Raw genomic sequence first — 22,847 nt, 5'->3', positions numbered from 1 at the left:
CTGTAGATATCATGCTAATTATAGGATTTACTCTCTCTTCCAGAGCAACACAATATATTAAGTCAAGAACCAACATGTTGTAACAGAAGAATCTGTTTATAAGCTATTTACATTACCATGTCACTTTTTCGGCACTCTGTGTTTCTTCTGCAATCTTCTACATATGCCTATTGCTTGAGCGAACTTTGTTCAGCTTATCTGGCTGCAATTTTATAAAGTTTCCCTATCTAACTCCACATTTTACCTAATTGAAAACTTCCTCTTTCTACACTGGATTCTTAATATAGGTTTTGAATTCAATTTTGTTGTTCTATGCCTTTTCTTGTTCCAATGTAGACATCAGTTCACAATGGGTCAAGTTCAACTGATACGCACCCCCCCCCCCCCCCCCCCACGAGGGCACATTTAATTGCATTTAATCATTTTCTCAAAGTTTATTGTGGTGTAGCGAATTCCAGAACTCCACCTCGAGTAAAAAATTGAAAGCAGTACCCGCCTGCCTTTATCAATAACGGGCACTACTTGGATAAAGAAAAGTGTGAAGTTTCAGCTGAGAAGAAAGTGCTTTGAATTATATTGAGATACGAAAATATCTCTTGCAACTCAAAACTAAATGTTATGTACAATAATTTGTATCATCAATAGTCGTCTGTTCAACACTTCAGGTACCTACACTGTATACAACATTCGGGAAGTACCGAAGATTAAAATATAAATTGGAAAAGAATGATAACAAATCAATTAAATTTTTATTCACCTTTTATTCTAAGAAATTTTAGGAGTGATGGGTGCTTGGTTTCATAAAAGCTAAAGCCTTTAAAACTTCTGTAAAACTTGCAGTAAATTTATTATTTTTTTATTTCACATGTATTATCCAATTAATTTATTGCAGGCAATTATCCTGCCAAGGGGTTGGCATGTATTGTAACTCTGTTTATCCTTGTTTCTGTTAAAGGTTTGTAATTTTTAGGGTTTACTGGCAACTTCTCTAATTCATCCAGTGTCTCAAATCCATCAATAACCCTACAACAAAAAAACATAGAATTCTCATAGTGAAATGGGGAAGAAAAACAAAATTTGGTTTATTGGTTACAAATTGTGGTATAGAAGGCAATGGAACTTACTTTCCAAAGATGGTGTACTTCAAATCCAGGTGCGGCTGGGCAGCATATGTAATAAAAAATTGGCTTGCATTTGTGTTTGGACCATTATTTGCCATAGATACAATACCTCTAGTGTTATGCTGTTCAACAAAAAATACAGTGACTGTGTAATTGCAAAAGTAAAGAAATAACAGTCGATGTATTACAATTAGAAAAATCTGCAACAATTTTATGACGGCAGAAAGACATCAAAGTACCTGTTTCAATGCACTAAGTCTTAAAAAGATTGTAATTGCTTTTCATTAAATATACTGCACAAATAAGAAAATCAATGAGGTACCAGATAAGTTCTGCTACAAGGTAAATCTCTCTCTCTCTCAAATGGCATGAATTAAGATTTGTTTTAAGCAGAAAAAAAAACTTCACTTGGAACCCACCGAATGACCAAGGGAGGTTTTTGCACGAGAACATCCACAACATTTGAATGGTCGTCGATTTAATATTCATTATCCAAAATCTAGAAAATAATTTTCCAAGTTAATGAAATGATACACAATGACAAAGAAACAGGCCCTCCATGATGTTAGTATAATAGGACAGCCATAGACCACAGCAACAAATTCTAGCAAGTCTATATGTGTACAGTTGTGACTGATATTGAACATCAAACCACACAGTAATCAAACAATGGAAAAGCCAGGATTGAATGTAACAATATTACGAGAAGGAAAGTTGTTACTCACCATATAGTGGAGATGCTGAGTTGTAGATACACACACAACTGCAGTCTCAGGCAACTAGAACCACACTGCGAGCAGCAGCACCGGTGCACGATGGGAGTGGCGACTGGGTCGGGGAAAGGAGGAGGCTGTGGCGGAGAGGGGCAAGGATAGTACGGTGGGGATGGCAGACAGTGAAGTCCTGCAGGTTAGGTGGCTGGCAAGGGAGAGGGGGGAGCAGCGTTAAAGGAGAGAATTGGCCGAAAGCTTTAAATGTGAAAATATTTGTTGTGCCTATCTGTGACTCACCATCTCTGCTATATAGTGAGTAGAAACTTTTCTTCTCATAATATTGTTACAAACCCCACAGTAAATAACACCATCCCTTTGTTGGCAAAAAGATGACATGTTTTAAGCAAAATCCAGTGATTATAGTATACTCTGTTGCCATCAAAGTGTATATATGGAATTCACTCCACTGAGGCCATCACAGTGAAGTTCTATTTGGCATGTTTATGAGACTACAGTAAAATGTGAGAGACAAAAGCCTGAGTGAAATAAAAACTAAAATGGGTTGGTTATCTCTACAATGAGCCTCCATATAACTCACTTTTTGTTCAATGAGAATATGGAACTCCCTCACTCTGACTTAGCAGTTTGTGATTTCTCTCTTTACACCAAATGTAATTCTTATTGAATGTGTGGCTATTTCCACTGAAAACACAAATGTAAACAACAGTTATTACACATGCTACAAATAATGTACTTTTAAAAGTGCTTTCAACCAAACGAAAAACAGTCTCATAGTTGTAGACTATTCTGAAGCGATTGTTTTGAAAATGTCGAGTATTTAAAGGAGTTCCCCTATTTTTGCTACAAAGCGCAAGTTTTGGGTATCTACATCTACTACTATACCCTGCAAACCACAGAGGGTACATCCCATTGTACCAGTTATTAGGGTTTCTTCCCATTCCATTCCATTCACATGTGGAGTGTGAGAAGAATGACTTGTTCAATATCTCTCTGTGTGCATTAAATGTTCTAATCTTATCCGCATGATTCCTATTTGAATATAATAGAGGGAAACATTCCACGTGGGAAAAATATATCTAAAAAGAAAGATGATGAAACTTACCAAACAAAAGCGCTGGCAGGTCGATAGACACACAAGCAAACACAAACATACACACAAAATTCTAGCTTTCGCAACCAATGGTTGCCTCGTCAGGAAAGAGGGAAGGAGAAGGAAAGACAAAAGGATATGGGTTTTAAGGGAGAGGGTAAGGAGTCATTCCAATCCCGGGAGCGGAAAGACTTACCTTAGGGGGAAAAAAGGACAGGTATACACTCGCACACACACACATATCCATCCACACATACACAGACACAAGCTTGTGTCTGTGTATGTGTGGATGGATATGTGTGTGTGTGCGAGTGTATACCTGTCCTTTTTTCCCCCTAAGGTAAGTCTTTCCGCTCCCGGGATTGGAATGACTCCTTACCCTCTCCCTTAAAACCCATATCCTTTTGTCTTTCCTTCTCCTTCCCTCTTTCCTGACGAGGCAACCATTGGTTGCGAAAGCTAGAATTTTGTGTGTATGTTTGTGTTTGCTTGTGTGTCTATCGACCTGCCAGCGCTTTTGTTTGGTAAGTTTCATCATCTTTCTTTTTAGATATATGATTCCTATTTGAGACGCATAGGGGTGGTTGTATGTTCCTAGAGCAACCATTTAAAGCCAGTTCTTGAAACTTTGTTAATAGATTTTCTTGTGATACTTTATGTCTATCTTCAAGTGTCTACCACATGTTCCTTCAGTATCTCTGTAACACTCTCCCATGGATTAAACAAATGTGGAACTATTCAAGCTGCCCTTCTCTGTACAAGATGAATATCCTCTGTTAGTCCTATCTGATATGGGTCCCACATACTTGCATAATATTCTAGAACCAGTCCAACAAATGATTTGTAAGCAATCTACTTTGTAGACTGATTGCAGTTCCCCAGTAATCTACCAATAAAATGGAGTCTACCACCTGCTTTACCCATGACAGAACCTATGCGATCATTCCATTTCGTATCCCTACAAAGTGTTACACACAGGTATTTGTACAAGTTGGCCGATGCCAATAGCGACTCATTGATTTTAGAGTAGTCTAAAATTTTACATTTATGAACATTTAGAATACACTGCCAATCTCTGCACCATACTGATAACTTATCAAGATCAGACTGAATATTTATGCAGATTCTTTCAGACATAATTTATGGTACCTTTCCTCAACAGGCTCTACAGTCAGTCAGTCAGTGAAATATATTTGTTGTGCTATGTATGTTTGCAAAAAGGCAGATAAAATGGAATTTACCAACCCCTCAGCACATACAAAAAGTGCCTGAATACCATTTGCAACAGCACCTGAGTAAACTGGACTACAGACAATCATTCCCATGTTGTACTTGTGTACTTAACGTTCATATTCTTATGTGACAATTACAATAACAAAATTACATTTCTAATTTGCTCAAGATGTTCAATTTTTACTGCGAGAACGTAGTATGAACTCTGCCTACCACACCCTCCCTGCCTCTTCCAACGCACAATTCCTCTGTTCAGCAAAGCTGTAAAGTTTAATTTTGTTTATAAATGAAAGAGACTAGATTGATGTGCTTACCTCGCACTATTTTAGGTATATGTGTGCTCTTTTTTGTCATTATTCATGGCAGTTTTTTGTTCATTGGTTGGGTGGAGGTTAAGTGACTAAACAGTGAGGTCATCAGTCACTTGGTCCATGGGTTATTCATTTGCAGTTAGTGATGTCTGCCAGGGAAGTGTTATGATGAAAGTGTGTATGGGCAGTAAAACTGAGGCACTTAAAGCAATAAAGATGCCAGATAAAAGAAGAAGAAGAAGACGGAGAAGTATATGGGTATAAGTCAGAGCAGATGATGATCTCGCAGAGCTCATCCACAGTGAGAGAAACCCCATCCACAGCTGACTCCTGCCAAATCGATTAAGGAAGAAGGCAGTTACAGAGTAAAGAATGCCTTCTAGTTGGGAAGTTCTGAATGTAAAAAGAGAGAAGGCTAAAAATGTAATGAGCACCAGATGTATAATCAATAATGACAACAAAATAAGAGAAATATGTTATGCAGCAGGTGGGTTTCCACTACACTCTACATATGACAGGATCTGTCCCATCAAGAACTGTTCCACCCCTGATACATTATAGACTAGATGTTAAAGAGTACCCACAATTCCACAGTGTTACCCCTGAAATGGAAAACAGAGTGAAGAAGAAAGACTCAGGCTACACCTAAAAGCCATTAAAACAGGCTAAAAGAGGGATGAAAGAGGCAGCATGCAAAGGAGGCAGGTTAGAGGATCCTCCAGACCCAGCATGCAGTGGGAGTTGACCCAACCCCGAGTGCCCCACCCCCTGCCATGAATATAGTTTAAAATTTTAAACTATCTAATAATAACTGAGAACCAGTTCATCTGTCCATGGATTGGCTGCCAATATTAGTGGCACAGAATCTGCCAGGTGGTGGCAACATTCCACCAAGCTATGAGGTACTGTCTGTAATGCTCCGCAACCCCAATATTGGGGGGGGGGGGGGGGGAGATTGGCTCATTATTTAAAATAAAACTATGAGTTAGGCTGGTACAATCGATGTAGGAGGGAGATAGGATAGGGGATTCCTTCCAGGAGGAATGGAAGGAGAAACACCATGCAGCAGTAGTTGAATAGAGGGGGCAGTAGCCGACCATTTATTATTTCATCTCCGAATGAGCAGAGGCTTTACGTGCACCCACAAATCTGCATCTAGGAATATTAAAGCATATACATAAAAAGACAACTGTGCAGGTAGTAGAAGTAAGGTCAGAGAGAAGGTAGTGAAGAGCAGATATCACAGTGTGACAAGAGTAACTGTGACCAATGGCTTAGAGGCTGTTCACTGAAATTTAAAATGCAGTCAAGGGAGGCTTGTTTTATAAAATGTGGATCTTTGTTAATGCTAATCAGTTTTTGCAAAAACTCCATGTTTCCGGCTATAAGTGTTGTTCTTGATTGGCAGGTGATGTAAACACATATTCCACCTATCCATGGTTTAAGTGGTCAGTAAAATGAGACAGTAGCACATTGATACTCTAGGAAAACTGAAAGGAAAAGACACTGTCTTCTGGTAGGTCTAATCCATGATGTGGAAGAATCCCATCTGCAGCTATCGAGCATGCAGCGTGCAGTCATCTGCGGGTGTGGCTCACATCAGTACCAATGACGTTTGTCACTTGGGTTCTGAGGCCATGCTGAGCTCATATGAGTGGCTGGCAGAAGTGGTGAAGATTGCTGGCCTTGTGTGGGGGGTGCAAGCAGAGTAAACAGTGTGCAGCATAGTTCCCAGAATTGATTGGTGTCCTTTGTTCTGGATTCAAGTGGAGTGCCTCAACCAAAGGCTCCACTGATTCTCCATCAAGTCTATGCTGCAGATTTCTGGATCTGTGTTATGGGGTGGAGAATTGTACAACTTGGCTTGACACGTCAGACTGCATTACACAAAGGAAGCAGCTACTTGGGTAGCAGAGTACTTGTGAAATGCACAAGGGGTAATTCTGGCTAGGTGGTAATTTGAGATCCTCTGGTTGATATGCAGAGAGTAAAATCAAAATCACACCAAAATATGGAAAGTGGAGACTGCTGCACTCTAAGTTCAAAAAAAGAATGTGTATGTGATGACAGGCGAAAGTTAGTAGACATCTGATCGACTGTAAAAAGATTGATGCATAAAGTATACAACTACCACTGTCGTAACTCAGTGAAAGATCCTGCCAAGATCCAGAGAAAATTCTGGTCCTACATAAAATCGCTATGTGGAACGAAAGCTTCTATTTGGGCACTCTATCAGTCTGGGAAGGCAATAGAAGAAAGCAAAAGAAAAGCCCAAGCTTTAAATCTTGCATTTAAGAAAACATTCATGCAGGAGGATTGTACAAACAAAGTTCTGGAAACATAAAGTATGAAGGACATACACTCCTGGAAATTGAAATAAGAACACCGTGAATTCATTGTCCCAGGAAGGGGAAACTTTACTGACACATTCCTGGGGTCAGATACATCACATGATCACACTGACAGAACCACAGGCAACAGAGCATGCACAATGTCGGCACTAGTACAGTGTATATCCACCTTTCGCAGCAATGCAGGCTGCTATTCTCCCATGGAGACGATCGTAGAGATGCTGGATGTAGTCCTGTGGAACGGCTTGCCATGCCATTTCCACCTGGCGCCTCAGCTGGACCTGTGTTAAGAAGAGTACAAAAACAGATCCGCAAAATTACAGACCAATATTCTTAATGTCAGTTTGCTGAAAATGTGTTTAACATATCCTCAGTTCAAATATAAAAATTTTCTTCAGATAGAGGAGCTTCTGTCCACAAATCAGCATGGGTTTAGAAAGCACAAATCATGTGAAAATCAGCTTGCCCTTTGTGAACCATAGATGAAAGGCAACAGGCAGAATCCATAGTCCTATATTTCCGAAATGTGTTTGACAAAGTGCCCCAATAGAGACTGTTAATGAAGGTACGAGCATGCGGAGTTGGTTCCCAGATATTTGAGTGGTCTAAAGACTTCATAAGTAACAGATTTCAGTAAGCTGTCCTTAGGGGTTCGCCAGAGAAAAGGGTACTGCATATACAACAATAGTGCAACCCATTCTTCAGTACTGCCAGAGTATTTGGGATTCCCTCCAGGTCAGATTAAAGGAAGACATCAAAGCCATACCAAGGTGAGATACTAGATTTTTACCAGTAGGTTTGATCAACATGAGTATTATGGAGCTGCTTTGTAAACTCAAGTGGGAATCTCTGGAGGGATGACAACATTCTTTCGTGGAGCATTATTGAGAAAATTTGGAGAACAGGCTGCTGGGAGTCCCAATTCCCTAGGAAGATGGAGTTTACTCAGCATATGTGGGCAGCTAGCAGCACTGTGACAGCTACTTTGAAAAAGCCTCATGCTGTTATGTAATACTTCAAACAAAGCATTTATGCAACATTAGACAGACCACTATAGGCTTTCTATATAGCCTAATGGCAAACTCAGGATACCTCTAATACAAATATCAGACTTATGAGGAATTTATTGACAGGAAGTGCAAAATGGCTAAGCAGGGATGGCTAGAGGACAAATGTAAGGATGTAGAGGCTTATCTCACTAGGGGTAAGATACATACTGCCTAAAGGAAAATTAAAGAGACCTTTGGAGAAAAGAGAGCCACTTGTATGAATATCAACAACTCAGATGGAAACCCAGTTCTAAGCAAAGAAGGGAAAGCAGAAAGTGGGGGGGGGGGGGGGGGGGGGAGTGTATATAGAGGACCTATACAAGGGCAATGTACTTGAGGACAATATTATGGAAATGGAAGAGGAGGTAGATAAAGATGAAATGGGAGATACGATACTGCGTGAAGAGTTTGACAGAGCACTGAAAGACCTGAGTCGAAACAAGGCCCCGGGAGTAGACAACATTCCATTAGAACTACTGACGGCCTTGGGAGAGCCAGTCCTGACAAAACTCTACCATCTGGTGAACAACATGTATGAGACAGGCGAAATGACTTCAAGAAGAATATAATAATTCCGATCCCAAAGAAAGCAGGTGCTGACAGATGCGAAAATTACCGAACTATCAGTTTATATTAAGTCACGGATGCAAAATACTAACGCGTATTCTCTACAGACGAATGGAAAAACTGGTAGAAGCTGACCTCGGGGAAGATCAGTTTGGATTCCGTAGAAATATTGGAACACGTGAGGCAATACTGACCCTACGACTTATTTTAGAAGCTAGATGAAGAAAAGGCAAACCTACATTTCTAGCATTTGTAGACTTACACAAAGCTTTTGACAATGCTGACTGGAATACTCTCTTTCAAATTCTGAAGGTGGCAGGTGTAAAATACAGGGAGCGAAAGGCTATTTACAATTTGTACAGAAACCAGATGGCAGTTATAAGAGTCGAGGGACATGAGAGGGAAGCAGTGGTTGGGAAGGGAGTGAGACAGGGTTGTAGCCTCTCCCCGATGTTGTTCAATCTGTATATTGAGCAAGCAGTAAAAGAAACAAAAGAAAAATTCGGAGTAGGTATTAAGATCCATGGAGAAGAAATAAAAACTTTGAGGTTTGCCGATGACATTGTAAATCTGTCAGAGACAGCAAAGGACTTGGAAGAGCAGTTGAAGGGAATGGACAGTGTCATGAAAGGAGGATATAAGATGAACATCAAGAACAGCAAAAAGAGGATAATGGAATGTAGTCTAATTAAGTCGGGCGATGCTCAGGGAATTAGATTGGGAAATGAGACACTTAAAGTAGTAAAGGAGTTTTGCTATTTGGGGGAGCAAAATAACTGATGATGGTCGAAGTAGAGAGGATATCAAATGTAGACTGGCAATGGCAAGGAAAGCATTTCTGAAGAAGATAAATATCTTAACATCGAGTATTGATTTAAGTGTCAGGAAGTCGTTTCTGAAAGTATTTGTATGTAGCGTAGCTATGTATGGAACTGAAACATGGATGATAACTAGTTTGGACAAGAAGAGAATAGAAGCTTTCGAAATGTGGTGCTACAGAAGAATGCTGAAGATTAGATGGGTAGATCACATAACTAATGAGGTGCTATTGAATAGAATTGGGGAGAAGAGGAGTTTGTGGCACAACTTGACTAGAAGAAGGGATCGGTTGGTAGTACATGTTCTGAGGCATCAAGGGATCACCAATTTAGTACTGGAGGGCAGTGTGGAGGTTAAAAATTGTAGAGGGAGACCAAGAGATGAATACACTAAATAGATTCGGAAGGATGTAGGTTGCAGTAGGTACTGGGAGATGATGAAGCTTGCACAGGATAGAGTAGCATGGAGAGCTGCATCAAACCAGTCTGAGGACTGAAGACCACAACAACAACAACAACAACAACAACATGAGGAATTTATATTCTTGAGTCCAAGAATTGGTTGGTTAGTAGTTGGAGTTTAAAGGTACCAAACTGTGAGGTCATCAGTCCCTTCAACCTATATGAATTTAACCATGAAAAATCCTCAGAAGAATGATAGAGAAAGCAAATCCTGAGAAGCCAGATTAGATGCATGATGCAATAAGACAGAGATAAAATCAAGGAGAAGCAGGAGGGGAATGAGAGGGGGCAAGGTGCAGGAGGGGAATGAGAGGGGGTAAGGTGGGCGAGCCGCTGACCCAAAATGCAGTTAAGAGGTCCCCAGATCATGGTATGCTGTGGGAGAGAGACCCTCTGGATCTTACCAACACCACTTCACTGTCCTTTACTGCAAGAAAAAGAGCACCACAGATAAGATGAAGTACTTTTAGAAAAGATAAAAAATTAAAAATGGTAAACTTAAAGGAACAAGGAGAATAAAAAAGTGGGAAGGGTAGGGGCCAGGCCACACCACTGAGCAAGGGCTACCATGGGAACCCTGGCCCAGAGCAGGCGAGGGGTGCCCCTCCAAACCCTCAGGGGGTCAATGAGCCTGAAGTGCCCAACTCACAGATATGAGTAGAAACCACCTTCATGGGTGAAACCTAAAACCAGGTCAGCTGCTTTGGAGCTGTCCGCTAGCACAAGAGAGTGTGTCAGGAATGTTTAAAGGCTGCCACAAAGTAACCAAATTTGGGCAGTCTCATAGGATTTGGGCCACCGTAAGGTGGGCACCACATTGATTGTAAGATGGGTTCTCACATTGGAGAATGGGACTCTGCATCAGCCGAGTGTGGCCAATGCACAGCTGACGGAGGACAGTGGATTCCTTACAAAAAGTGCGAAGGGACGACGGCCATATGGCCGTGGTTTCCTTTATTGCCCTCAGTTTGGAGAGTCCAGGGTGAACCATTCCGAGTTCCAGACATCCAAACAATTGATGGCATAGGGTTGATCGAAGGTCTAGTTTTGGGAACTCCATTTCCAATATTGGCTTCCTGGTAGCCAACTTTGTCAAGTGGTTGGCATGTTCATTCCTTGAGATCCCAAAATGTCCAGGGGTCCAAACAAAGACGACTGGCCATCCAGCTTGATGGAGGACAGAAAGAAGATCATAGATAGTCATGACCAATGGACAACGAGGGCAGCACTGGTCTATAGCACAAAGGTGACTCAGGGGTCACTGCAGATTAGAAGCATCCTATCAGTGCAAGAATGAGTACAGCAAAGGGCTCGTTTGATGGCCACCAATTCAGCAATGAAGACACTGTATCCATTTGGCACGGGGTGTAGTTCACTGCACACTGTGTGTGTGTGTGTGTGTGTGTGTGTGTGTGTGTGTGTGTGTGTGTGTGTTTTGCACAAGCTCACGTGTGAAAAGCAGGAAGCAGGTTTGTCCAACGACCGTTGAGATGTTGTGTATGCCACCTCCAAACCAGGAAATTCATCAAGGACAGCCAGGAACAGGTGGCAAAACACAGTGGGGTCAAATGAATTTTTGAGTTCAAAGGGTAAATTGAGACAGATTCAAGGTCGGGGTACATGCCGCAGGGGCGTACACAACTGATCACTGACAAGATGTGATGGAGGGAGAATTGGAGTTCAGAGTAGAGACACTGACAGTTTGAATGCTTAGGGGAGATGAAAACATTATAACATAACTGAGTAGCTCTTGTTGTCACCTGATCCATAGTGGATGGACCCCAGACTCCGTGAGTAGGTTGTTCATAGAACTAGTTTGAAAGGCTCCTGTTTCAAGTCAGACCCCACAGTAGTTCACTGCGTACACCGAGCACAATGCTGAGAACGATTCCAAACAATACGCCAGACTCCTGTAATCAAAATGGGACAGTATCAGGCCTTAATAAAGCTGCAGAAAAGTAGTGCAGTCTACATAATGGCTGGTGTTACTGAGGCAGCAAAATGTACTAAGGTGTAGCCAGCGCCTCTGCTTAAATGGCGAAGATGGGGGAGCCACGTAAGCTGGGTGTCAAAGACCAGTCCCAAAAAGAAGTAAGCCTCCACCGCATTGAGTAATTGGTTGTCGAGGTAAAGTCCTGGTTGGGGATGAACAGTAAGACAGTGACAGAAATGTATGATGTCAGTCTTGGCAGCAGAAAACTGGAAGCCATGGTTGAGGGGCCATGACTGCACCTTTCATATTGTGCCATGCAGTTGGTGTTCTGCAACACCTACACTAGAGGAGCAAAAATCATCAGCATACAAGGAGGGTGACACTCAAGGCCCCACAGTCACTGCTAGATCATTAATCACCACAAAGAAGAGAGGGACACTTAATACAGAGCCCTGCAGAACCCCCATTCTCTTGGATATGGGGGATACTGTGGGTAGCACCAATTTGAACCTGGGAAGCACAGTGCGACAAGTTCTGGAAAAAAATTGGACTGTGAGGGTTCTCTGATTTAGTTTCGGCAACTGATGGAGATCTTTAAGCCTTATGACCAGCAGCCTGGCACAAGAAGTGGGACAAGTGTGATGTGTGTCTGGGTGGGTGAACAGTATCAGCGTCCCTGGTGGGTGGGGAGTCATTGCTCCCAAAGTAGGTGTGGGGGAAGCAGCAGAAGATGGCCCTCAACCATCAGGGGGGACACGTACAGCTGTGCAGCCCTGAGGGCTTGCTGTAGGAGCTATGACATGCAAAAGTACTGTCTGCAGAGAGGGCGTCATCATCATAGTAGTTGTGTATGATACTGTCATGCAGGCAGGATGTAGATGCTCATACTTTTCCTTGGCCTCTTCGTATGTCATTCTGTCCTGAGTCTTATTTTTGTATTTTTTTCTCTCTGGAAGACAGTGCAGTTTGGTGAGCAAGGACAATGGTGCTCTTCACAACTGACATATATATGGGGAGGGGGGGACCACAAGGCACATTGGTGTGCAACAGTCGCCCACAATCCCTACAGACTGGGCTGGCATTGCAACACAAAGACATGTGTCCGAATTTCATTCATTCAATGCATTGCAAGGGGGGGGAGGGTGCACACAGTTTCACACTACGTCGATGTACCATCAATTTGACCTAATCAGGCAATGAATCGCCCTCAAACGCTAAGATGAAGGCCCTAATAGCAATCTTATTATCCTTTGGCTCCCTATGGACACACAACAGACGAAGTGCACACCTTGTTGCTGCAAGTTGGTGCATAGTTCATCACCACACTGCAAGAGGAGGTCACAATGGAAAATGATGCCTTGAATCATGTTTAGATTATCAGGGGGAGTGAGAGTCAGCTTGTCACAAGCAAGCAACACCTGAGACTGGGCAGGGGATGCTGCTTTAATCAAAATTGACCCACTTTTCATTTTGAGAAGACTGCAACTTCCCTAAAGTTGTCCTATATTGTCTCTACAAAGAATAAAGGCTTTGTAGCCAAAAAAGAATACTTATCTGTTGTACAAACCTGGTATGGAGGGGAGTATTTCTCTGCTTGTTGCTTTGCCATACGTTCCTCCCATGACGTAGCCAGGGAAGGAAACATTTTGGGGTCGTATCTCTCTGCGTTGAATGAGTTCTTTCCTTCTGAAGAGATTGCTGGGACCAAGTGACCACCACCAAGAGAAAGCTTCATCTGCTTCATACGTGAGTCATGTGCCATGGTGCCAGCCACTCCAAATGTGGGCTGGTGCCACCCAGCCTCAGCAGCGGCTACCTGGCCAGTAATCCATTTCTCATAAACCCCATGACCCAGTCATGATGGGCACATACTCCATGGCATACATGGGGATGTTTCAACTTAGACCTCAACAGTGCAATCTGTGTGGGGTCAGGGGGCTACAATCGTGCAGGAACTTGACAGCCTCCCCCACAACTGGATGGCTACCGAGCCAGGTCTTGGGCATGCTGCCTTATTGGAAAAGAAGGGTACTAAGATGGAAAGGCAAAAAGGTGGAAAAGACACCACACTGGAGGACCTTTCCTGCATGATCTGCACTCCTGAAAAATTTGTAAAAGTGGTGGCATGTCAAACCTAACAATGGGGACTATGTATCTATTAATGAAAAGGTGTAGAGAGCGTTAGAAGTGAAATGGAAAACTAGGGTCCTAAATCATGTACAAGGTCCAAGTGGAGTCTACACCAGAAAGACCACCCAATGGAAAGGCAGAAAGGGAAAGGGATAGTGGAAGTACAGGAGTGCAGCACAGAAAGAAAAGTGGAGCTGCAAAGGCTGGGGCCCCATAGTAGCCAAGCGTGTACTGACAAAAAGAGTTATGAGCCCTGTGGGAACATTCCAAAATTTCTAGTAAATTGTTGGAAGAGTGGTTATATGAGGTGGTTTTTTTTAAGTATTCCCTGTCTGATGTCAACTGGCAACCTGTTATAGATTTCAGCACCACAATATGAAACACCATTCTGAACCCTAAGAGGGATGAGTACTCTATATGGAAATAATTTCTACTTCTAGTATTGAGGTTATAGATTGCCGAGTTCATCCTAAATTCACTTGTTATTAACCAAAAGTACCATTAGGAAGTATATGAGGTGTGGCGGGTTAAAGTATCAAGAATTTTCATTTCTCGGAAATAATTTTGTTTATTCATCCACATTAATGTTATCTCCTTCAAAGTAGTCCCCATTAGATATTATACACTTATCCCAGCACCTATTCCAATACCTGAAACACATTTGGAACCCAGTCTTTTGATAGTACTTAGCTCTTTCAGAATTGCATTTTTAACCTCCTAACTGATTATCCCAAGATAACTCAGGTTAAACTGTTTTACTGAGAAATACTGGCCCGAGGTAACTCAGGCCTCCAAATTTCATGCACCCCTGCACAAATATCCTGATTATAAAAACTAGTTTCTTTCACTGTTGCTAGTTAGTATCAGCATCCAGATATGATTGTTTTGCTTCATTCTGTTACCACTACTTAGCATTTTTTTTTGCAGTTTTTTGCCACAGTGTAGTACTACTGGCTTGTGCTTGTGAATTTGCTGCAGCAGTACCACATTGTTTCGCAGCATTTTGGTGCAGTTGTTGCAGTATTACGTCTGCTTGCAGTTTTCTATAATGAATATTGATTGTTCCAGTCCAGAAGAGCAGTGGGAAGACATCCCTGTTTTGGAATCTGGTAATGTCTCTTTTGAACTTTCATCAAGTGAGGGGGAATGTGAGGGAGGCACAGATACAGATTGGTGTCAGATGAGATTGTGATGTGGTTAATCAAAATAATGATAGTGGTCCACCACAATTTCCATTTATTGCTAATCCTGGCTGTATGATTCCTTCTGCAAATGAAGGACTTGAAATACCTGACCACTTTTTTTTTTATAGGGGTTTGATGGAAATGATACAGGAGGAAACAGCTAAATACACGCTGAAGAGCCAAAAAGACTGGTATACCTGCCTAATATCATGTAGGGCTCCCGCGAGCATGCAGAAGTGCTGGAACACGACATGGCATGGACTCGACTAATGTCTGAAGTAGTGCTGGAGGGAATTTACACCAATAATCCTGCAGGGCTGTCCATAAATCCATAAGAGTACGAGGGGGTGGAACAGCACATTGCAAGGCATCCCAGATATGCTCAATAATGTATGGCGGACAGTGGAAGTGTTTAAATTCAGAAGAGTGTTCCTGGAGCCACTCTGTAGCAACTCTAGTTGTGTGGGGCAACACATTTTCTGGCTGGAATTGCCAGAAGTCCGTCAGAATGTGCAATGGACATGAATGGATGCAGGTGATCAGACAGGATGCTTATGTACATGTCACATCAAGACACATCACATCAGGGTCCCATATCAATTCAACGGCACACACCTCACACCATTACAGAGCCTCCACCAGCTTGAACAGTACCCTGCTGACATGAAAGGTCCATGGATTCATGAGGTTCTTTCCATACACGTATACGTCCATCCGCTCAATATAATTTGAAACGAGTCTCATCCGACCAGGCAACATATTTCCAGTCATCAACAGTCCAATGTCAGTGTTGATGGCCCCAGGTGAGGCATAAGGCTTAGTGTCATGCAGTCATCAAGGGTTCCTTCGATTCCAAAAGCCCATATTGACGATGTTTCGCATGCTGAGACTTGTCGATGGCCCAGCCTTGAAATCTGCAGCAATTTGTGGAAGGATTGCACTTCTGTCACACTGAACAGTTCTCTTCAGTCGTCGTTTTTGCAAGATCTTTATCCAGCCGCAGCAATGTCAGAGATCTGATGTTTTATCGGATTCCTTACATTCGAGATACACTCATGAAATGGTTGTACGAGAAAATCCCCACTTCATCGCTATTTCGGAGATGCTGTGTCCCATCACTCATGCACTGAATGTAAAACACGTTCAAACTCACTTAAATCTTGGTAACCTGCCATTGTAGCAGCAGTAACCGATCTAGCAACTGTGCCATACACTTGTTGGCTCAGGCGTAACCAAATGCAGCTCTATATTCTGCCCATTTACATATCTGTGTCTGAATACGCATGCCTATACCAATTTCTTGGGCGCTTCAGTGTATTAGCCAATTTGTTTCAACCACCATCATGTGAAGAGCTTCGAATGTTCCTTGCTCTAACCATTTTGCGAAGTGTTGTTCAGAAACCTGAACCGCAGATATACTGGATTCAGCAGCAAGCATATCAACTCCGTTTTTTAATAACATAATGTCTTACAAGAGGCTTTGCCAATCAAAAAGTATCTTCATTTTTCTGATAACAAAATCTGTGATGCTGCAAAACACCCAAAGGCTAAGCTGAAAAAAATTTGCCCAGTTTATCAACATCTTGAAACTAAATTCAAAACTTCTTATGTTCCTGAATGAGACATTACAGTGATGAAAGTCTACTTTTGTGTAAGTGCTGACTGGGTCCGGTACAGTATAGTCCAATGAAAAAACCAAGATTTGGAATAAAATTCTACATTCTGTGTGAATCTTAGCATATATGCGTGGCTCATGACTATAGACACAGCGAAAGGGGAAAAGATGGATGCAGAATTTGTAGATTTTCCAATGTCATCGCAAGCTGTTTTGACACTTGTAAAACCACTCCTGAAGCAAGGTTTCTGTCTAATGACAAATACCTTTTACATATTCCCACCGTTAGCCGATTTCCTAACTCTGAAGTCCACAGGCATTTATGGAACAGTAACAATGACCCAGAAAGAGATGCCACAACTTCTCTGAAATAAAAAATTATGAAGGGGGGTGGGGTCTAGCATTGCATTGAAAAGACACGAAAGAAGTGGTGGTTCTTTCAACTATCCACTTTATGGATATGGTGGAGACTGAAAAAAGGTCATAGGAAATAATGAAGACAAAGCTCATGCTTGATGACAGCAACACCATGGGATAGGTGGATCAAGCCGATCGGAGAGTGGCATTGTATCCAATACTCAGAAAGCAAGGCAAGAAATATTATACGAAAATCTTTATCCGTTTGCTGGAAATTTCTGTGTGGAATTCTTTTATCTCGTACGGCAAAGGTGGGGGGAAAAAGAACTCCCAGCAATTTATGTTGACCCTCTTGGAAAAAAAACAGTTGAGAAGTACAAAGGGAGCATCATTTCTCCTACACCAAGATGACCATGACAAATGCCCTACCCTCTTCGGTAGACAAAGACATTTCCCAGAAGCCATCAAACCAACAGAAAAGAAGAGCAATCTGACATGAGTATGCACAGTTTGCTCCAAGAAGCAGGATACACGTGGGAAGTGTGTCTAGAGAGACACACAATACTACTGCCCCAAGTGGTACGTCTCCATGTGCATCACACCATGCTTCGGAATCTACAATACAAAAACAGATTTCTGACATTGGTCTAGTGTGATATATAATGCTTATGTTATCTACATTCTGATACGTATCTTTAAATTTTCACCTTTGTAATAAACCATGTGTTGTAATTAGTATTTGTAGGAATTTGTGATGAGCCTGAGTTATCTGGGAATAATACCTTTTGTCCATTTCCACCTACAACACCCCTAGATTTTCAAGATAACCATAGGAATGAGTCACCAAAGATATGTATTTTTAAAATAGTGTTAAATTACATTGGAAAAAAAAATAGGTAAGGTTTTGAAAGTTTTGTGGCAGGCATCTATGCTTGTAAAATGATACCCCTTTAGAGTTCTTTTTATTTTTAGAAATAAAGAAAGTCAAAGTCTAGTGAATGTGGAGGCTGGGATATTACTATAGTGTTGTTTTTCGTCAAAAATTCATGAACAATCAATGAAGTGTGAGAAGATGCATTACCGTGGTGCAAAATCCATGAATCGTTTCACGTGTTTCATACCCAAAACATCCAAAAAGATCTCGTGGTATAAGGCAATTGTTATGCCAACACCATCAGCAACTTATCTGATTGAGATTTGGCAACTGTTTTCACTTTTTCCATGTTTTAGACCGTTGTTGATGTGCTGGGATGTCCAGAATGATCGTCATCTTCAACATCTTCACGGACATCTAGGAATCATTTATATCACTCGTAAGTCCTAGTTTTATTGATAGCAGACTTACCAAAAACAATACTCAACATTTCTGAAACTTTGTTACATTTTATTCCATTTTTATAGCAATATTTACTGCAAATTCTCTGAACTATTTTTAAAAAACAATAATCATCACACGTAAGCATACACATGCAACCTTCTTGAGAACTGGCAACAGACTATACATCCAATAGGCTATCAGTATACAGATACGTTTCAGACATGTTTACCAACACTATGAAAAACTGCATGAATTGGACAAATGCAACCTGTGAAATTATAAAATTCCAGATACTTTTTGAACACAACTCGTATGTATTGGCATGTAAATGTAAGAATGCCTAGGTGACTGAAGAGGCTCATACAAGATGCTCAGTTATCAACTTTACAGAATATTCTTATTGCACACTTCTCTAGAATAAACATTTTTTTCATTTTAGCTGGAATGCGCCATAACATTATGCCATACGACATAACTGACTGAAAGAAGGTAATGTATGCTAGCAGTTCTCTCTGCAGGTCGACACTGTGAGAGATGTTTCAGAGTGTAAAACAGGCAGAACTGAGCTTTCTGTCTACTAATTCACATATTGGTACCTCCTTAGTAGATTATGTATTTGGATACACAGGAGCTCAATACACAGAGCCTCATTCAGTGCATGCCCATTGATCTCAACTTCTGGACAAGTAACTTATTTATTTGGAATTGTATAATATGAGTTTTAATAAGATTAACAGTTAAGCTGTTGTCTGGGAACAACTTTTAAATCTGTTCCATTATTCCCAGGGCTGTCTCTGGTATGGATGTGTTTGGATCTTTTATCAATATGAGGTGTGATCAAAAATTAACAGGAATTTTATTTCAAGGGCTTTATACATTCAATTTTGAAAGATTAAAAAAATCTTGTTTGTACACATGTTCCTAATGTATGTTTGCATTTTCAGCTATTTTGTATATTTAATTTATTGTTGAAAGTCAAAAAAAATTTACATGTTCTAGAGTATTCGGCAAATTTGTACTTTCGAAAAATATGGACCAAAGAATTTGCAGTAAATTTTGCATGAAAAATGGAATAAAGTGCAGCACCGCATTCGAAATGTTGACTGTGGCTTTTAGCATACCTACTATGAGTAAGACAAGAGTTTACGAGTGGTAAAAATGTTACAAAGAGCATTGAAAAGACACTGAAGCTGACAATTGCCCTTGATGCCCTAGACCAAGAAAATGGACAAATCACCATCAGAGAGGTTGCTGCTGCTGTCAGCATTTCCTTTGGCTCACGCCAAAAAATTTTTGGAAAGTTTGTTCTGAAATTATTCAATTTTGACCAAAAACAATGTCCCTTAAGAATTGCGGTATGTAGTCCACAATATCCAGAACTTAGAAAGAATGTTATAATAGGTGACAAAATGTGGGTATACGGGTGGGATATCAAAACCAAATCCCAATCGTGCCAATGGAAACTGCCTGAAGGGCCAAGACCACAAAAAAAATTTCAAGAATTTTGATCAGGTATGGAGGTTCTTCTCACTGTTTTCTTTGATTACCATGAAAGAGTGCATAATGAGTTCCTGCCTTATGGTTGTACGGTCAATAAAAAATACTACCTGGATGTTACCCACCATTTGCGTGAAGCAATCCAAAGAAAATAACCAAAACTGTGGTAAAACCACTCATGGAGATGGCTTCGTGATAATGCTCCCGTTCACATCTCTACGCTTGTTCATGATTTTTTGGGAATAAACAAAACAGTTACATTTCCTCAGCCACTATTCACTGGATTTGGCTCCATGAGACTTTTTTCTGATCCTGAGGTAGAAGAGAACCATGAAAGGACATTGTCTTTCCACCACTGATGAGATACAAATGAAATCACTGAAGGAGCTGAACACCACAATGAAAAGTGAGTTCCAGAAGTGATTCCAAGATTGGAAAAAATGCTGACAAGTGTATTATATCTCAGAGAGATTACTTTGAAGGGAAAAAAGTTGATATTGATGATGAATAAATAAAGCTTCTTTAAGGAAAACAAAAATTCCTGTTACCTATTGATCACACCTTGTAGACAATGATGTACAAAACATAAGGACAAAAGTAGCTTTCACACAATGTGTCACTGCCTAGTAACATAGCTCGATGAAATGTGGCTACACATGGAAAGAACTGCTACAGTAGTAGTACAGTAGGTAACAAAGAAACACACAATGAGACGAACAGAAATAATACTTTTTTTTTTTCTTCAGAGACAACAATTACACTGTAGTCACCGCAATTTATGATGGTCCATTGGACATGATGAAAGGAGGGTCATGGTTCTTAACAGGTGTATGATCACTATGGTCAGCAATGCTTCCTCTGCAATATGCGCTCCCATGCTAACTACAATGTTGGTAAGGAGTTCTTATGGAAGGGCTTTCCATTCCTCCACCAGCGCAATTGACAACTGCTGGATGGTACTTGCTGCATGTGGACATGCTGCAATACACATCCCACATATGCTCAGTCACATTTAAGTCAGGGGGACGAGCAGAAGCCAGTTCATTCACCAAATGTCCCCTCGTTCCGAGAGCTGCCCCACCTGCACTGTTTGATATGGTTGAACACTGTCACCTATAAAAATGAAGTCAGAGCCGAACGCACACTGAAAAAGCATACATGAGGAAACACTAAAGTGTCAAAATAATGATGACCAGTGAGTCTACAGTGTTTAAAGATTTGGAGGTCAGTACACTCATACAATAATAAGCCTCCCCACACACAACAAGACCAGAACCACCAAACAACCATGTTTGACAATGGTCCTGGGTACCTTACGTGTTTCTACATCTTGCCATTTGAGGATACATCCACCATTATCGAACATGATTGTGTTGGTGGTCCAGACGTTATGGTGTGGGAAGGCAAGGTACACTCAACAGTGAACAACATTGTGACACTGTACTCCTTTCCCAGCTGCATCTTTTCAAGAGTGCTTTCGGCCCTGACTTCAGTTTTACGGATGACAATGCATGGCTGCATCAAACAGTGCAAATGGAGGAGCTCCTGGAATGTGAGGATATTTGGAAAATGGACTTGTGTGCCATTCCCCCAACTTAATCCAACGAACGTAAGTGGAATGTGGCGAGGTATGTTACAACAAGTCAACATGCACTAACAACCATGCAGCACTTGTCAACCGTGCTAGTGGAGGAACAGAACAGCCTACTACAAGAACTGCTTACCAACCTTGTAGCCAGAATGGATGAACATTGCACAACACGTATTGAGCTACATTACTTGTCAGTGACACGTTTCTTTCTACATACCACCAGTGAGCAATAGTTTTTGAAGAGTCTTCCAATGTTCCCAGTAAATCATTTATGCAGACAAGTTTCCTTCTCAAAAAAATTTTGAGATCAAAGTAAAGAAGACGATAGGTGCATTATCAGAAGTCATCGGCCTATCTCCATTGTGGTGGAATGTTACTGCATACTTCAGTCTTCCAGGAAACCCCTTGACTCAACTGATTACATAGGTAACTCAGAAGTGTTGCTACCAAGCCAGCATAAGATTTTAGTGCTTTGGCTGAGATACCATCAGGGCCACAAGAGTTGCTACTTTTAGTGAACTAATGATTTTTGTGATCTCCCTAACAGATTAGTTGGCAAAACTCATGTCTTTTGGTGATGGAGTATGTGTAAGCTATATAAGAAATAAGTTGACTGGATCTCCTTCAGATGGCAGATTTTTTTGTCCCCATGTTTTCAGCTACAGTTAAGGAAGAATTCATTTATTTTCATTTATGTCTAAAGAAATCCACAGCTCATGGTCTCGCGATAGCTTTCTCGCTTCCCAAGCATGGGGTCCCGGGTTTGATCCCCAGTCAGGTCAGGGATTTTCACCTGCCCAAAAATGACTGGGTGGTGGTGTGTCGAAATGACTGGGTGTTGTGTCACAATCATCATCATTACAGTTGGAGGAAGGCAATGGCAAAGCACCTCCATTAGGACCTTGCCTAGGTGCATGTCTCCTGCATTGTTCCCCTATGCTCTGTCAAGATGCATGGGACTTCATTTCCATTTCCATTTCAGTTTCCATGTATAAAGAAACAGGTATTGGTGAAGATCTTTCAGCTGAACTAAATTTATGAAATTTATTCGCAATTTCAGAATCTTAGGTATGATGGTATTACCCATTAGTGACACATGAAAGCGTGTGATAGATCGGGGCTCGAACCTAGATTTTCCACTTGCTCGGATAACCAAATTAATCGAGGCAAATCTGCTGGATTCTAGTCACGGTGTGGCACAAACTTTCGTGTGTCACCAATAGGTAATATGTTCATACCTAATGCAGCTAATGTGAGAAAGATTCCGCAATTGCAAATAAATTTCATGTCATTTGTCTCACTGCTGCTGCCATCTGGGAGATCAATATCATTTGTTTTCCTGGGTTTAATTGTTTCATGCCTTATAATGCTCCAAACTGTTCTTGCCTTGTTTTTGGAACTTTCAATTTTTTTTGTGTGGTGTATGGTTTTTGCCTTTTTTGATGATATACTTAACCATTCTTCGTGCTGCTTGCAGTGCATTTTT

At 41.2% G+C, this 22,847-nt stretch overlaps 1 protein-coding gene across 2 annotated transcripts in view; it reads right to left on the bottom strand.

Moving 5' to 3' along the window:
- Positions 1-823: 823 nt before the first annotated feature.
- Positions 824-22,847, bottom strand: part of LOC124795043 (peptidyl-prolyl cis-trans isomerase-like 3) — a 46,711-nt gene continuing 24,687 nt past the window's right edge. The window contains exons 4-5 of one of the 2 annotated variants that reach the window (XM_047258827.1): positions 1,125-1,159; positions 824-1,023 (exon numbers count right to left, since the gene is read on the bottom strand). In XM_047258827.1, coding sequence (XP_047114783.1) covers positions 897-1,023; positions 1,125-1,159 — 162 coding nt within the window. In that variant the 3' untranslated portion in view covers positions 824-896. Of the gene's footprint in view, positions 1,024-1,124; positions 1,244-22,847 lie in introns of both variants that reach the window. The other variant, XM_047258826.1, reaches the window with a different exon arrangement.

The sequence above is a fragment of the Schistocerca piceifrons genome, chromosome 4 (genome assembly GCF_021461385.2).
Source record: "Schistocerca piceifrons isolate TAMUIC-IGC-003096 chromosome 4, iqSchPice1.1, whole genome shotgun sequence".
Lineage (NCBI taxonomy): Eukaryota > Metazoa > Arthropoda > Insecta > Orthoptera > Acrididae > Schistocerca > Schistocerca piceifrons.
Note: the sequence above shows the minus strand (reverse complement) of the source record. Positions and strands in the feature narration are given on the sequence as shown.